The sequence below is a fragment of the Pseudorasbora parva genome, chromosome 10 (assembly GCF_024679245.1).
Source record: "Pseudorasbora parva isolate DD20220531a chromosome 10, ASM2467924v1, whole genome shotgun sequence".
NCBI classification, from domain to species: domain Eukaryota; kingdom Metazoa; phylum Chordata; class Actinopteri; order Cypriniformes; family Gobionidae; genus Pseudorasbora; species Pseudorasbora parva.
In genome coordinates, this window is record NC_090181.1 from 19135536 (window position 1) to 19153101 (window position 17566).

General features: G+C 37.7%; 1 protein-coding gene across 2 annotated transcripts in view; it reads left to right on the forward strand.

The window, feature by feature from the left end:
• The window catches only part of slc25a21 (solute carrier family 25 member 21), a 109163-nt gene that overhangs the window by 57753 nt on the left and 33844 nt on the right, over nucleotides 1-17566 (forward strand). For both annotated transcript variants that reach the window (XM_067455408.1, XM_067455409.1), the window contains one exon: nucleotides 15409-15457. In XM_067455408.1, coding sequence (XP_067311509.1) covers nucleotides 15409-15457 — 49 coding nt within the window. The remainder of the gene's footprint in view (nucleotides 1-15408; nucleotides 15458-17566) is intronic.

Below are 17566 nucleotides of genomic sequence, written 5' to 3' on the forward strand. Positions count from 1 at the left end.
AATTTCTCTATTGAGAAATGTTTCAGATGTGCAAAAAATCCTCAGACCTGTGCAGTAGTAGACATATAAAACCTTTCAATTGAAAGGGGGAAAAAATGAATATGTTTGACAAATTATTCGTATTCGTTTTTTCTTTCCCTAATAATAATAATATTATTATTAATTAGTTTGTTGTAAAATTAGTTTGTTGTAAATCTTGTTTGTGAAAAACACCATGGAAAAACAGGCTATTTTCAACATAACGCCACATGTGACACAATCGCTGGGATCCTTAATATGTACGCCCCTAACATTTGCATGTCAGCCAATGTTCATTGTCAGGCAGAACTGCGCAGTGTGCAGCCGTCAGGAGTTCAGCAGATAAGCAAGCGTCACGCGAGGATAGCAAAAACGGCAGATCATGGAAATAAATGTCATGTCCCAGGCTGTGCAAGGGACGTGAGGACTTTTGATACACTTCCCACAGATAAAGAATGTCAAAAGTCATGGTTGATGTTTATTTACAATCGGATACCCCAACAATTTAATTCAAAGTTTTTGTTTCCTCGGCCCATTTCACCACAGACAGTATTTCTAACTTGGGACAATATCACGCAGGATTCGCTCAGTGTCTAAAACTGAAGAAAGGGCCAATTCCAACCATATTCCTGTAAACAGTAAGTAGTGATTTTATCCACTTCTTGACTGTCGAACCAATTTCTGATTAAACTGAAAGTTTCTTAGTAAGACATCATTACGATAATATCCCCTGTGTTGTCTAGATCTAACGCAAGAGTATTGGAAACTCCAAGTAGCACACATAACAGTTTGTCAAATGTCAAAGCTTAATATTATTTTCTGCCAGTGTTGTCATAAAATACAACCGTAGATACGTATGTCGATCCCTTTTGACAGATTGAAATCTTAATTAGCCTATATTTCATCATTAACACATAACTCAGAAGCTAACTATGTTTACTACTACTGTTTGCTTACAGATCGCTCACTCGATCCTTGTAGCTAACGTCACCTTCTCCATCATCTAAGTTGAAACGATAGTCATTTGGCTTAGTGAATTTGTTAAATAAATATACATTTTTGAGAACTGAAGTATGATTATTTTGCAGCGGGTGAGTAGTAAACATGACACTGACTATTGTGGCTTCTACATTACTTTGTTTGGCTAAATAAATCAGCGTTTGAATCAGTACTCTACTGTCAAACTGTAATGTTACTGTACAAACAACATATTTACGCACTAACCAGTTCAGTTAGTGATTCAAAGTTAAGAAGCTATCATTGTCACATCATTGCCATGATGGATGGTATAGATGTGTTAGCTGTCATTGAGCAGCAGTGCAATGAAACAACCAATCAGAGAGCAGACCTCTGCATTAATATTCATGACCCTTCCGAATAAGGCAAAAACAGAGCATTACATCCTAGGGACAATTTCTAGGGTTGTAAATGGACCTGTAGAACTGTATCTGGACTTTTTTTTAACTTTAAATAAGCCACATAACCTCTATTTAGATATCAGAGAACAATTAAAAATATTGTTTCAAATCATTCTAGGGCACCTTTAATGTTCTCCATTGTTTGTTCTTTCAATATTCGGGTATGCATATTTGTACAGTATGCTTTCCTCCTAAAATGCTTTTTCAAAGATATAAGACAAAATGTATACATGAATATAGTCATATAGTAATACTATATTCGACTGTGCACATTATAAAAATAAACATTTTATCATAAAAGCCCAGATATTGTAATTAAAAAATGTTGTTAGGCAAATGTATTAAGTTCTGCTACAACAAAGTTATAGCATTCAAACAAAGGTTAAAAGTTACAATTAAATGCACACTGACAACATGCATTGTGTAAGATATATTGACCAATTAGAATCCAGGAGCAAAACTATGGTGATCCCTATGCACGCATGAGATTTATAATTAATAAATCATTAGAATCATAAGCCAGTTTTGGCTAAAAGTTTTTGTACTTTTACAGTATTGTTCAAAATAATAGCAGTACAATGTGACTAACCAGAATAATCAAGGTTTTTCGTATATTTTTTTATTGCTACGTGGCAAACAAGTTACCAGTAGGTTCAGTAGATTCTCAGAAAACAAATGAGACCCAGCATTCATGATATGCACGCTCTTAAGGCAGTGCAATTGGGCAATTAGTTGAATTAGTTGAAAGGGGTGTGTTCAAAAAAATAGCAGTGTGGCATTCAATCACTGAGGTCATCAATTTTGTGAAGAAACAGGTGTGAATCAGGTGGCCCCTATTTAAGGATGAAGCCAACACTTGTTGAACATGCATTTGAAAGCTGAGGAAAATGGGTCGTTCAAGACATTGTTCAGAAGAACAGCGTACTTTGATTAAAAAGTTGATTAGAGAGGGGAAAACCTATAAAGAGGTGCAAAAAATGATAGGCTGTTCAGCTAAAATGATCTCCAATGCCTTAAAATGGAGAGCAAAACCAGAGAGACGTGGAAGAAAACGGAAGACAACCATCAAAATGGATAGAAGAATAACCAGAATGGCAAAGGCTCAGCCAATGATCACCTCCAGGATGATCAAAGACAATCTGGAGTTACCTGTAAGTACTGTGACAGTTAGAAGACGTCTGTGTGAAGCTAATCTATTTTCAAGAATCCCCCGCAAAGTCCCTCTGTTAAAAAAAAGGCATGTGCAGAAGAGGTTACAATTTGCCAAAGAACACATCAACTTGCCTAAAGAGAAATGGAGGAACATTTTGTGGACTGATGAGAGTAAAATTTTTCTTTTTGGGTCCAAGGGCCACAGGCAGTTTGTGAGACGACCCCCAAACTCTGAATTCAAGCCACAGTACACAGTGAAGACAGTGAAGCATGGAGGTACAAGCATCATGATATGGGCATGTTTCTCCTACTATGGTGTTGGGCCTATTTATCGCATACCAGGGATCATGGATCAGTTTGCATATGTTAAAATACTTGAAGAGGTCATGTTGCCCTATGCTGAAGAGGACATGCCCTTGAAATGGTTGTTTCAACAAGACAATGACCCAAAACACACTAGTAAACGGGCAAAGTCTTGGTTCCAAACCAACAAAATTAATGTTATGGAGTGGCCAGCCCAATCTCCAGACCTTAATCCAAATGAGAACTTGTGGGGTGATATCAAAAATGCTGTTTCTGAAGCAAAACCAAGAAATGTGAATGAATTGTGGAATGTTGTTAAAGAATCATGGAGTGGAATAACAGCTGAGAGGTGCCACAAGTTGGTTGACTCCATGCCACACAGATGTCAAGCAGTTTTAAAAAACTGTGGTCATACAACTAAATATTAGTTTAGTGATTCACAGGATTGCTAAATCCCAGAAAAAAAAAAATGTTTGTACAAAATAGTTTTGAGTTTGTACAGTCAAAGGTAGACACAGCTATTTTTTTGAACACACCCCTTTCAACTAATTGCCCAATTGCACAGCCTTAAGAGCGTGCATATCATGAATGCTGGGTCTTGTTTGTTTTCTGACAATCTACTGAACCTACTGGTAACTTGTTTGCCACGTAGCAATAAAAAATATACTAAAAACCTTGATTATTCTGGTTAGTCACATTGTACTGCTATTATTTTGAACAAGACTGTATATATAAGCACAGAAATATAGTAGTGAACTTCTTATCGGCTTGGCTCACACTTCACCTAGTTTTTTCTCCTCTGTGAGCCAGTGCTGGAATCTGATGTCGGTGTGAGGTTTCGAGCCTCTGATGGCTAATCAGATGTTCATTGTTAGTCAGGATGACAAATGGTGCAGTGCGGTCGTGCCGCCTGTATGTTTAGCATTCCTGTGTCTGTGTGTTTTGAGAAGCCATATTCACGAGGTTTAGTGTGGAGGTGTCACCGATGATGAGGGTGTGCTCGATTAGCTACTGGTGGAAGCGGGAACGCGGCCAAACCTCGTCACCCTGGACTGATGTGAAAAGGAATGCCTGATACGCAATTCCCAGATTGCCAAATTAGAAAGAATCATCAAAAGCCATCTTAGGGGAAAAAAAAGTTCAGAGGTGTCTTAATGTTGATGTCAACAAGATTTATATCAGACAAGGAAACATTTATTAGAATTATCTGGTAAAATAATTTTTGAGAAGCGTCATGAACAGCAATATGTTGAAACCATCACTATTATTTCACAGATGGCTGCACAACTTGACTTTTCCAGCATGTCATGTCATGCCAGGCCATTAACATTGATTGTTGTGTCAACAAGAAGTATTAGCACTTGCAATATAATTTTTTTAGATATGTAAAAGAACTATAATACAAGTAATTAGGAGTGAGGGTTTATCATAGTAACTCTATAAGTAGATTGAGCCAAGAGCATTTTCTGCCTGGTTTGAAGTAGCTCAAGTGTGACTGTAACCCATGTAGCTGACAAGCCAATGCCAACAGCTGTCTTAGTCAATGAACACCGATAATAGTTATGGTACTGGTAGTTAGCTTCAGTTACAACCTCAACTTCAGACAGTCCCCTTTCGTGACACTGTATTTCAAGTGAACGCCCCCTTCTCTTACACGCTAACCTTTTCTTATAGGCTTTTAGGGCAAATCTGCTCACTCAGTCAATGTCTCTGGATGATTGATGACACCTGTGCATGTTGAGCAATCATTTACTGTCACTGCGCTATTTTCCTTCCTCACTTTTGCGTGGGAGCAAGAGTTGGGTACTTGCCTGAGCCAAGACCAACTGCAAGATAGCGATCTCAACTGTGGTGATGTATGGTCTTCAATCAGGGAAGATATCAGGCTATTATGAATGCATGATGATGAACAGTTGCCTGGAGTCCATGTGTTAACGCCTCTATGGGCTGTCCTTATCTTACTCCTAAGTTTTCTATTAACATTTGTTAGTTAGCTGACAAAAGATCAATGCTTTAGGCAACTCATAATACAACATTGCTAATGTTTTAGTGTGTTAGGGTGATGCTCAGCGTCTAGTCATCCAGCTATGACCTAGTTTATCTAGAATTTTTATTATTAATTATTTGATGTCCCCTTTAAATCATGTCCCTTTATAGCACCACTATACAACCATACACCTTCTGTGTGTGCCCGTGCGTGTGTATAAAGGGCTATGGGGAAACTGCCAAGCAGCTTGGTGAAAAAACGTCCACTGTTGGAGCAATCATTAGAAAATGGAAGAAGCTAAACATCAATCTCCCTCAGACTGGGGCTCCATGCAAGATCTCACCTCGGTGAGAAATCAGCCCAGAACTACACGGGAGGAGCTGGTCAATGACCTGAAATTAGCTGGGACCACCATTTCCAAGGTTACTGTTGGTAATACAATAAGACGTCATGGTTTGAAATCATGCATGGCACAAAAGTGTCCCCTGCTTAAACCAGCACATCTCCTGGCCCATCTTAAGTTTGCTAATTACCATTTGGATGATCCAGAGGAGCCATGGGAGAGTGTCATGTGGTCAAATGAGACCAAAATATAACTTTTTGGTCAATTCCACTAAACATGTATTGAGGGAGAAGAATGATGAGTACCATCCCAAGAACACCATCCCTACTGTGAAGCATGGGGTGGTATCATCATGTTTTGGGGGTGTTTTTCTGCACATAGGACAGGTCGACTGCACTATATTAAGGAGAGGATGACCGGGGCCATGTATTCTGAGATTTTGGGGAACAAACTTCTTCCCTCAGTTAGAGCATTAAAGATGGGTCAAGGCTGGGTCTTCCAACATGACCAAGGAGTGGCTCTGTAAGAAGCATAAAAAGGTTCTGACGTGGCCTAGCCAGTCTCCAGACCTAAACCCAATAGAGAATCTTTGGAGGGAGCTTAAACTCTGTGTTTCTCAGCGACAGGCCAGAAACCTGACTGATCTAGAGAAGATCTGTGTGGAGGAGTGGACCAAAATTCCTCCTGCAAACCTGGTGAAAACTACAGGAAACGTTTGACCTCTGTAATTGTAAACAAAGGCTACTGTACCAAATATTAACATTGATTTTCTCAGGTGTTCAAATACTTATTTGCAGCTGTATCATACAAATAAATAGTTAAAAAATCATACATTGTGATATATATATATATATATGACGGCACCGCTGGTATAGACCCAGCTTCCAACCCAACTTTGAGAATAGATTAACGTCGTTATTTTTTTTTTAATCGTCTGATAAAAGTCTCACGTTAACGCAGTGAACTATATATATCATGAGAATGAGAACTCATGCGCTCTGTGAGAAGATTTATCTCTGTGCACTCATCCGAGAGCGTGCAAACGTCTCACAGCGTGCAAATATTGAGTTCTCTTTCCAGTCTTACGCTTGAACGGACAAACTCACACAAAAAGTATGTCAACATGTCCATCTTGATGAGTATCTTAGAAGACAGTCTGAATATGCCTTATATGAACTGTATACAGTCGAGAAAGATGACGCATATACCTGCATTAGGTCTTAAAGGGACAGTAACCTTTACTCTGTTAAATGTTAAACAAAAGATAAGGACATCACTCACTGCTCTTGATTTAATAGCTTGTGTAAGTTTATTAAGGATTAATCTTTAATTTAAACAGTGAAATATGCAATTATTTAACATTTGATTACTTTATTCAATTTATCTACCTAAAAATTAATGTTAGACCCACCTGACAAACCTGAAAAGCATTGTTTATTTTATTAGTATCTTTGCTCAATGGTATTTATTTGTGCTGCTGCTTGTATTTAAGTTCTTTGTTCTTATTTTCTTTATTTTTATTTGACACTAGTCCTTTTTCCCCTGAACACAATAAATACAGAACCGTACTGAAACCGTGAAACTAAAACCGTGAGCAGTCTGTACTGTTATAGCGTAACATATGTGAGAGGGTAGCACACACATTCTGAAAGCCTTTGGAAGAATTCAGATGAGCCATTTTAATCTAGATTCATTTTTTTTATTTATGCCCACCTCTCATATATATATATATATATATATATATATATATATATAATATGAATGTCAAAATTGGAAAGAAAGGTGATTTAAACAATTTTTGAGCGTGGCATGGTTGTTGGTGCTAGATGGGCCGGTCTGAGTATTTCACAATCTGCTCAGTTACTTGAATTTTCATGCATAATCATTTCTTGGGTTTACAAAGAATGGTGTGAAAAGGGAGAAACCAGTATGTGGCAGTCCTGTGGGTGAAAATGCCTTGTTGATGCTAGAGGTCAGAGGAGAATGGGCCGAATGATTAAAGCTGATAGAAGAGCAACTTGTTATAACTGAGGTATGCAGCATAGCATTTGTGAAGCCACAACACGAACAAACTTGAGGCGGATGGGCTACAACAGCAGAAGACCCCACCGGGTACCACTCATCTCCATTACAATTAGGAAAAAGAGGCTACAATTTGCACAAGCTCACCAAAATTGGACAGTTGAAAACTGGAAAAATGTTGCTTGGTCTGATGAGTCTCGATTTCTGTTGAGAAATTCAGATGGTAGAGTCAGAATTTGGCCTAAACAGAATGAGAACATGGATCCATCATGCCTTGTTACCACTGTGCAGGCTGGGGGGTGGTGGTGTAATGGTGTGGGGGATGTTTTCTTGGCGCATTTTAGGCCCCTTAGTGCCAATTGGGCATTGTTTAAATGCCATGGCCTACCTGAGCATTGTTTCTGATCATGTCCATCCCTTTATTACCACCGTGTACCCATCCTCTGATTGCTACTTCCAGCAGGATAATGCACCATGTCAGAAAGCTTGAATCATTTCAAATTGGTTTCTTGAACATGACAGTGAGTTCACTGTACTAAAATGGCCCCCACAGTCCCCAGATCTCAACCCAATAGAGCATCTTTGGGATGTGGTGGAACGGGAGCTTCGTGCTCCGAATGTGCATCCCACAAATCTCCATCAACTGCGAGATGCTATCCTATCAATATGGGCCAACATTTCTAAAGAATGCTTTTACACCTTGTTGAATCAATGCCACGTATAATTAAGGCAGTTCTGAAGGTAAGAGGGGTCAAACACAGTATTAGTATGGTGTTCCTAATAATCCTTTAGGTGAGTGTGTGTTTGTATGTATGTGTGTATGTGTGTGTATGTGTGTGTATGTGTGTGTATGTGTGTGTGTGTGTGTGTGTGTGTGTGTATATATATACACAGACTTCCTGCACAGTGTGGTCTTACCATTCCTCATTTTGGAAAACCTCATGCCAAACTTTATGTATGAAAAAAGTTGATCATGAAAAAGGCATATGTTAAAATAGTCAGACAATATCTCCAATAATAAATTCAAACATGTATTGGTTTAATTGTTGCAGAGTGTAATATGAGAAAGCATCTTTAGGGCAATCGCCTCTCCGTGTCAGTCTGTTGCAATACACGTGTGGCTGTTCTCTCGCTTGTAACTGCGGGTGTAGACGCCACAGTTGACAGAAACTGTCAGTGCTATTGTGATTCAGAGACAAAAGACACGGCAAATAATGGAACTCAATGATATGTCACTCACTAAGGCGGAACTAAGCCTAAAACACCAACCAGATGGCAGGTCAATTTCTCCCTGAACTTTGACTAAATGACAATATTGCATTGGGGTTCATAGAGAGACTTTCTATTTCTCCACTCTCCACTTAAAGCACAAGATCAAACAGTAGCATGTGCTGACAGCCACAGAAATCCCATAGTGCAGCTCAACGTTTGGATGGGAAAGCCTACAGATAATTTTGGATCAGAAGGGAGCTGGTTCTTGATCATGTTTGATTATGCTCTTTTTGATGGATTGCCTGCATCTTAGATGTTGCTGTCGCAGCTGCTCGTATCAATTCTGTGGTTGAGTTGTCATTTGCATTGCTATTTTAGGTAGATACTGTAGCTGATCATTCATCAGGAAGTACTGTGAAAAAAAAAACATGGCTCATGTTTTCCATCCGATTAAATTCAGATAATATTACTCAATTATAATGCTATGCCTGGCTTAAGATCTGATAAGGTGTCTAATGGTATCCCTTGCATCCAGTGGTGTAGCACCAAATTTTGGGCCCTGGGTACAAACCATCTTGCTGGGCCCCCGTACCATGTATGTGTATGTATAGAAAACGGACTTCCCTGCCTCGGGCCCTGGTTACTCGGTACCCTTTATCCCCCCAGTCCCACGCCCCTGCTTGCATCTGCATAGTGAATTTAATCTCGACATGCTCATCATGAGAGTTTGTTCGCTTGTATTCAGCTGTCAAGGAAACATGCAAATAGTGAACTCATGCCCTCCTCCACAACCACCACACATGGCGGACCTGTCTTATTCTGTTCTTATACCAACCCCAGTGAAAATTATTTTGTTGGGTAAACAACATTATTGAACCTTGCAGCATAGTAGGAATACAGAAGAAATTAGAAACGGCGGGGTTGAACATTATCCAATAGAACTGGGTACACAAGTGTTTTTTATTATTATTATTATTATTATTATTATTATTATTATTATTATTATTTATATACTATTTTAGTATTCATTTCATTTGAATTTTAGTTTAAGTTTTTGTAATTTGATGTATTTGTCATTATTTCCGTTTTAGTACTTATTTTATTTCCGTTAGTTGCTAAGGCAATATATCAAATTTACATAAGGTTTTCATAAGGTTTTAATTAGTTTTAATTAAAATTAAAATTTAATGGAATTTTATACAATTTCAGTTTATGGTGTTATATTTCATTTATGATGTCAATTTTTATCTCAGATTACATTTGGATAGCAAACTTTGGTAAAATTTGGATCTTTTGACTTCAATCTTTTGGATCAATTTGTGAATCAAGCTATTCGATATATAAAAGGATTCCTTGCCATTATTTTGAATTATGTTGCTTTTTTATCTCATTAGATTAAATACTGACAGTGAACTGCTAAAATATGTATCTTTTGACTTCAGACTATAGATTTAGCTGTGCAGGACAAACTGGCAAAGAGTTAAATTGTGATCTTTTTGAGATAAAAATTAAGTTTTCAGTTAATCGGCTGTTACCCAGCCCTATTGTCGAGATCTTGTTCCCATCCTGGTTTGTCGTTAAAATTCACAGAACCAAGGACAAATATTTCATGAGTGGATCATCTCTCCTCTAGCACTCTGATGCCAGCCCTGTTCCCATTATGGTCCCCATTCCATTACTTTCTTGGCCAACAACATCATTAGTTAATTTCTTTGTATAGTGGCTTTCTTTTTTTATAAGCACAGATTGCGGCCACTTAAAAAAATTGTTATTACTTGCTAGTGTTGTGTAGAGAAAGTCTTGCTTACCCCTTCAGTCTCTCCATCTCTTGCCCTCCATCTAATTGTCTTTTTTCTGCTCTAAATCCACCCATATGGAATATGCCAGTGATGGTTGTGGTTTATTATTTGGCCCTCTCACCTTGTTTGTGCATTTCCCCCTCTTTGGAAGCTCTTAGAACGATAACTCTTAAGTGTTGCTGCTTAACTAGGGTGTTCTTTTCTTTTCCGCCCAAACATGGAGTTCATTAGACTCAAATGAGTGACAGGCTTTCTCAACTACTCACTGCTTCCTACCTTTGATCCTCTACGAGCCCCTCTTGTACAGTCCAGAGTAGCAACAGGGTTCACACGGATTCAAGCCTTCTCCACGTCTACCTCAATAGTGACCATGATTTTGCTAAGTAGCATGTGTTTTTAGATCAAAAAACTTTTGTTGGTCATGAAATAGCATTCCTGTCAAACAAACCTCTAGTCCTGTAGGGTTCAACAAAATTCAGAATTTAATGGAATATTCTGGGTTCAACACAAATTAAGCTCAGTCAACTGCACTTGTGGGATTTTGACTGGTCCTAAATTAATTATTGTGCACTGTAAAAAATGTTGGTTGTTTTTTGTTGGTTTAACTTAAAAAAGTAAGTAACCTGGTTGCCTTAAAATTTTGAGTTTATTGAAATTAAAAATTTGAGTTAATACAATGAAGGAAATTTGTTTAATAAATAGAAACTCAAAATATTTTTGTATCTGAACCACATAAAAAAATTGATAAATCATGAAAATAGCACTATTTGGCATGTTTCACTGCATCATCAGAAATAAAACACACACAATTACCCAATATGCTTAATAAAGGTTGTCGAATCTAAAAAAAATGTTCATTGTGTTAACTCAAAATTTCAATTTCAATGAAGTCAATTTTAAGGCAACCAGCTAACTTTTTTCTAAATAATTTTTTACAGTGTGGTAATATTTGATGTAAGGTCAGTAATTCTCATTTTAATGGTCCTTTTAGGTGTTTTAGTTGTTTTCTTGTCATGGCAAAAATGTACAGAAAGTTTTTCTAACCCTAACCCTAACAGAAAATAAACTTTTTTCCCATGCTAAAATCATTGACTGTGTGTTTACATGCTTGCAGATTGACCCTATTCACTTTCATTGTAAGTGCCTCATTGTAAGCCAGATATTATTTTTTTTAAATAGACAAATGGAATTGAAGTTGTGATAATATGCTAAGTGGTTTCAATAGAGCTTTGGGGGTTGACATTACGCAGCCTAAATTCAGCCATTTTGGCAGGCAATCAGGGGAGCGCTACAGCGGCTGTAGCAATGGTGTCTATACTGGTCGAAAAATTATGTAAAACCAGACTGTTTAAACCATTTCGACATGGTGGAGAGCTGCTGTGAGCCAGGATGCCAGAACAGGCGGCGGGAAAGCAAAGGGGAAATTATTTTATCATAGTAAGTTGTTGAAATGCCATGATTTTATTCTTCACCTAACTACCGTTGCCTCACTTAACTAATGATAAAAACATTAATTTGACATGCACAACCAATGGGACAGATGCACATAGTGGCATGCTGTTTGGGACGGGGTTGTGTAACATAGTTACCATGTTAGTAACATAGTTGGACTGCTAACATTAATAATCTATTCATGTTTTATCTAAAAATGTACATGTATATGTCAGCATTATCATATACGTGTAAAGAATTGTCATGTAAAACAAGCTTATTGATGTAGTTCAGTATATTTTATCTATCCGTTCTATCCGTTAACGTTACTCCTGATTGGAGGCTTCCGTAAATATTTCGTTTATTTAGGCTTTAACTTATTTTAATAGTGCAACACAAAAATATTTAGTTGTGCATAAGTTGTAACTTGGTGCTCATTTATGTCAAAACTAGGCTAGTTGTAAATTGCTGGTGCAACAGGTGTCCTGACAGGAAATCTATCTGTTCCTTTATCGATACACGTGAAAAGCACCCTGGGGGAACTATATGGATCTTTTAATGTAAAGTTTTGCTAAGTACAGGACAGGTCTATGTCTTTTAACATAAAAAAGTGATTATTGATATTAAAGTGTGCAGTGAACTCTGTTGTCTTGAAACTCATGTTGGCATAATTCATTTCAAATTTCGCTCCTGGCTCTTCCTGCCTGCCAATATGGCGTTAAGTATGTTCGTTAAGTATGTTGTATGAGTCACGTTGACATCTGGAGCTCTATTGTAATGTAACCATTCCTACTCGACCCAGTCCGAGTGGGATTCAAATCGGGGTCTCAGGTGTGTGGAGGTGGAAGCACTAACAACGACGCTAAAGACCGCAGCCGCTAGTGTAAGTCGCTAATGTGCCTCTAACGTGCCTCAAGCCAGGGGAGTGAGGTTTACATGCACAGCTCTTACTGGCCTACGTCTGTTACACTCACCCTGCCTAAACCTCACTCCCATCTGGACCAACGTCACCGAATGTCATACTCGACCCGTTCCAAGCGGTATCTGAACCGGAATCGCCGGCGTGGGAGGCTAAATTGCTAAAAAGGATGCTAAAGACCTCAATTACACTATAGTGTCAGTTACACTATTGCATTTTACCCTGTGAATATCCCAGTAATTTTAAATATTATTAAAATTGAATATTGATTATTAAAAAAAAAAAAAAAACTTATTTATTCATTAGTTAGGGGTTGAATTAAATTGGCCACACCCATCAAATTTTAATTGGAATTACAGGGCATAGGACAAATTTTACAGTTAATGGTATTCTGGAATTTTTTTTTTTTTTTTATCTTGGTCTAAAATGTAATCTCTCTCTCTCTCTCTCTCTCTCTCTCTCTCTCTCTCTCTATATATATATATATATATATATATATATATATATATATATATATATATATATATATATATATATATATATATATATATATATATATATATATATTGTATTATATGGACAGACAGATCAATGTGTTAATTTGTTTAAAAGGTCTAAAAACCTTCAAATTCTTTTTACTTTTAAACATGCCTTGTAATGCATTCAACGTTTTTATTTATTAATATAGAAACCTTTCTAATCTAGTTAAAAAGGTTTTATTTTATTTTATTTTAATTTAACTGCTTAAATTTCATTTTGAAGAGCAGTTTTGCATTCTGTTTCCTGCATTCTGAACAATAAACTACCTCTAAAATGTGAGGTAAATAATAGCTTGATAACAATGTTTTTACAGGACCATGTCCTACTTGATAACATTTTTGTAATTAATTAACTGAAATGAAAATGTTGATAAAGTGGTTTGGCATTTTAAATAGACACATCCCTTAAAATGACATTACCGCTCCAGCTCAGCGTCAAGTATAGATGGGTCTATTCCTCCAGCTGCCTCACTGCAGTCAGAGATGACTCTCCCAGGCCTCCTTCTCTTTTATTTCCTCAGGATGGATAGAGTGCTGAAATGGAAAACATATGTCTCCTGAGTGCGTAACATTATTTTCCCCTGTGATGCCCCGGCAGCTGTGATTAATTAATGATAAACGGTACTGTGTTATAGCACCTTGGGCGACAGGGAGACTATGACATACCTAATTTGTTTCCTTTCTCCTCATTTTTGTCTGACTGATGCACCTTCCACAAACTTATATCAGGCCTGAAATGAAACGCACCACCTCAGCGTGTCCTACTGCTAGGATTTGCTTATGAATATGCCATATTCTCTGTTCAAAAGACACTCTTTTCATGACAGGTAACATGCAAAAAGACAACACAAGCCTGTTTGTGTCACCTTTGTTTGTATCTTTTGCTAAGTCATAATGGTGGACTGCAGTTCCTCTCTGGAATTTCTCTTGATTATTACTTTCCTGGAAAATCCCCAAGGAGGCAATGTCTTGTTTATGGACAATACTTTTAATGGAAGAAATTAGAACGGGACCATATTTCTCAACAGCTGTGTACACATTGAGGAATCTGTGAGGGAAACCATTAAAGTAAACGCTCAAACGGAGTCGAGAGTTGCGTTGCAGATGCATAATTGCACAAAAGTGCCTCTAAGATCTTGTTGCGACAAATTGCACTCGTCAAACACCCCCTCGATATACTTGTTTACAGCTACCTTGAACAAAAACAACGTGTTCTATGAACTGTTTAGTGCTAAACAGATACTGATTTGTGCTGTTAACTATTTACATAACTTGGTGCCCAACACAGTTACGGTTTCAGCTGTTGTTCAGTGTCTCTGTTGAATGGAACCCAATCTGTGTGGTAACAACATACAAAGTATTTGCCATGTTAAACAGCCCTCACCCTTTCTGTCATGGCTCGAGCGCATATGAACTGGAGTCCTGGCATTAGGAAGGCCATTACGGCAGCCTCTCTGTGGGCCGGTCCAGATAAAATAGGGTTCAAAAATACTTTGGGATTTTACGTCCATCAGCACATTGGAACCGAATAAAATGGATGATGGTAATGACTTGCAGGCCAGGCGAGCGCAACGTCCCACATCTCTGCATGGAGGCCATTTTGTTGCCAGATCCCTTACCGCACGCTTGTCAGTTGCAGTGGAGTGGCAAGGAGGCAAAAACAAGATCAGAGTGACGAAGGTGGCTGCTGGCCAAGCAGCTCCTGTCGGATGCGAGTTCAGGGGACTGTTACATAGGGATTTGCGAGTGGGAAACCCCTCCGTCTACCGAATACAGACAGACAAACCACACACACACATGCACCCGGATAGACGGTGAATGGAATCACACAAACATCTGCGTCTTTGTATTTGTATTTACAAATATATGGATTGTGGTGTATAATGCATCACCATTTTAACGTGGGGAAATATTTGTGGATCAGGTCTCGAAAGACTTTGCATTTGGCAGGATCCTGAAGTGTTTGAAATGAAGCTGTGTTTGGGATGATTATGCAGTTCAAAATTCACTGTACTATGCAATAAGGCTTGAATGGTCTTGAATGAAACCGGATTATGCTGAAATATTGCTGAAAAAGCTCAGTGAAATATGACAAGAGAGATTGAAAGAGAAGGAAAGAAAGCTTGGCATTTGGTAATGACAGCTTAATGGCCTGTGAGCGAATAATAACATGTTCAGTTGTGCTCATGTCCCGTTTTAATGACTGATTTATGTCAGTTTTAGCAGGGAGGTGTTATAATTACTTATGATTCTTGTCCTCTATAGGTCTTGTGGAGATTTGCTTGATGCACCCATTGGATGTTGTGAAGACCAGGTAAAAAAAAATTATTCATCATGTAATTCTCTCTGACTCCTTTCTTTTTCTTAATATAGGACTAGGGATTTTCTTCCTCTTCTGGCAGTAGCATAATAATTCTGTGGAAATGTTTAAAATACGTTTTAATGTTCTCAAATTGCTCACATATTTACCTCATTATTTCACTTAATTATATATTCCTTGATTTGATGCATGTGGTTTTGAAAGTGAAGCAGTATACTGTATGTGAATACCAGTTGTGAGTTGCGAACCATGGTTGAATTAACATAATGGCACTGAATGGTGTTTGTTTCCATTAACTGCTCTTCCGAGCTCATACTACTAAATACCACAAGTTTTCTTAAAGGGACAGTTCACCCAATAATTTACATTTGGTCATCATTTACTCACACTCAAGTTGTTCCAAACATCTATGTGAGTCTTTTTTTTTTTTTATTCCACGGAAGCCAAAGGCTACTGACAACTGTCTGGTTACCAACATTTTTTTTAAATACCTTCTTTTGTGTTGAACAGAAGAAAGAATCTCTTACAGGTCTGGGACAACATGAGGGTGAGTAAATGATGACAGAATTTTTTTTTTGTACAGTAACTTTTTTTTGTACATCTCTCAATCATCATTTTATAGCATTGCATTTGAATATGTTTTGTCTGCCACAATTACAGAGCCTTATTGATTAAATAAGAATTTAAAACTCATCTTACTAAGACATGAATGTAGTCTATATTGTTACATACAAAAATAGCCATATAAATAACTGCAATTGCACCAAATATGTTTGCTCAGTTTGGCCCTGACTAAAATTTCGCTTTTTAAAATAAAAGCCTGACGCATCAAATTTAATACGAAACATAGATTTTGCATGTCATGCTTTACAGGGTTAAACACTTTTTCATTGACACCGCAACACTTTTTGAATTTACATAAAGTGTGACAAGTGAAGTCTGATTGACTGTAATGAGTCAGTTCTATAAATTGAATCATAAACCTACATAATCCACCCAGTTTCTGAATCATGAACTAATGACACTAATGAGCTGGTTCTTTTTATTGAATCAAATAACTGAAACTTAAATTTGTGGTTCCTTTAATGGTTGTTCATGTCACAATGTTATGCATTTGTTTGGAGTATTTTTTTTTTTTAATTGTTAGTGTTGTTGTTTAATATTTTGTTATGACCAGTTATCCAATTGCATGTATGTGCTAATAATAATAATAATACATAAATATCATATGAAAATGCAATATAATTTACACTATTTCAGAATTGGTTTGAACTTATTAATCGTATTTTCCCCCAAATTCTTATTTCTTATTTATGATATGAATCATTCATTGGAATGGAATCATTACCAGGAACCAGAATTATTCAACTGTTTACATTTCTCATACCTAATACCAATCAGTTCTGAATATTTTTGGTTGCAGTACCTCTTTCCCTCAGTAACGCAAGAAAAAAGGAATGTTGAAGAGAGGAAAAGAGCAAATGAATCAGGGCCCTCACACTAGAGTCGCTCAGTATGGAGTAAACAGGTTGTGGGCCGGTACTAAACCTTTACAGCTTCTGGGTGCCCTGCCAAGACCTCTGGCTCTGTGACTAACACCCCTCACACATACACTATGAAGTTTCACATTTTCCGCTCCCGTTTTCTGGTAAATAAACTTTTTGAGATGATAATTAGATATTTGTAGTTTTAAAGAGGAAGAGTGTCGAGGTGGCTTGTTTGTGTTTCTCTGTGTCTATTTGCTTGCGTTTGTTCGCGCCGCGGCTGTGTGTCTGTGTGTACGCTTGTATGAAGCGACATTCGATACTCCAGAGTCCTGTAGAGTGATTTAAGATCTAGTGCTGCTAGTCGAGGGTTTATTACAGGTAAGGCCACAGTTAGGCCGCTCTCTCCTCACACAGGGTCAGGGTTAAAAGTGCACTCTCTATTTTCTTTGTAATGCTCTTCCTCAAGAAGTGATAAAAGCCCCGTGTAAAGAGTGCCAGTTTTATTTATTTGTTTTCTGTGGGTTTTTCTGTTTGTGTGAGTGCAAACAGTCAACTGCATAGCGTATGTGAGTGTGGCTTGCATATGTGCACTGATTTTTCATAGGCTCTGATTAAG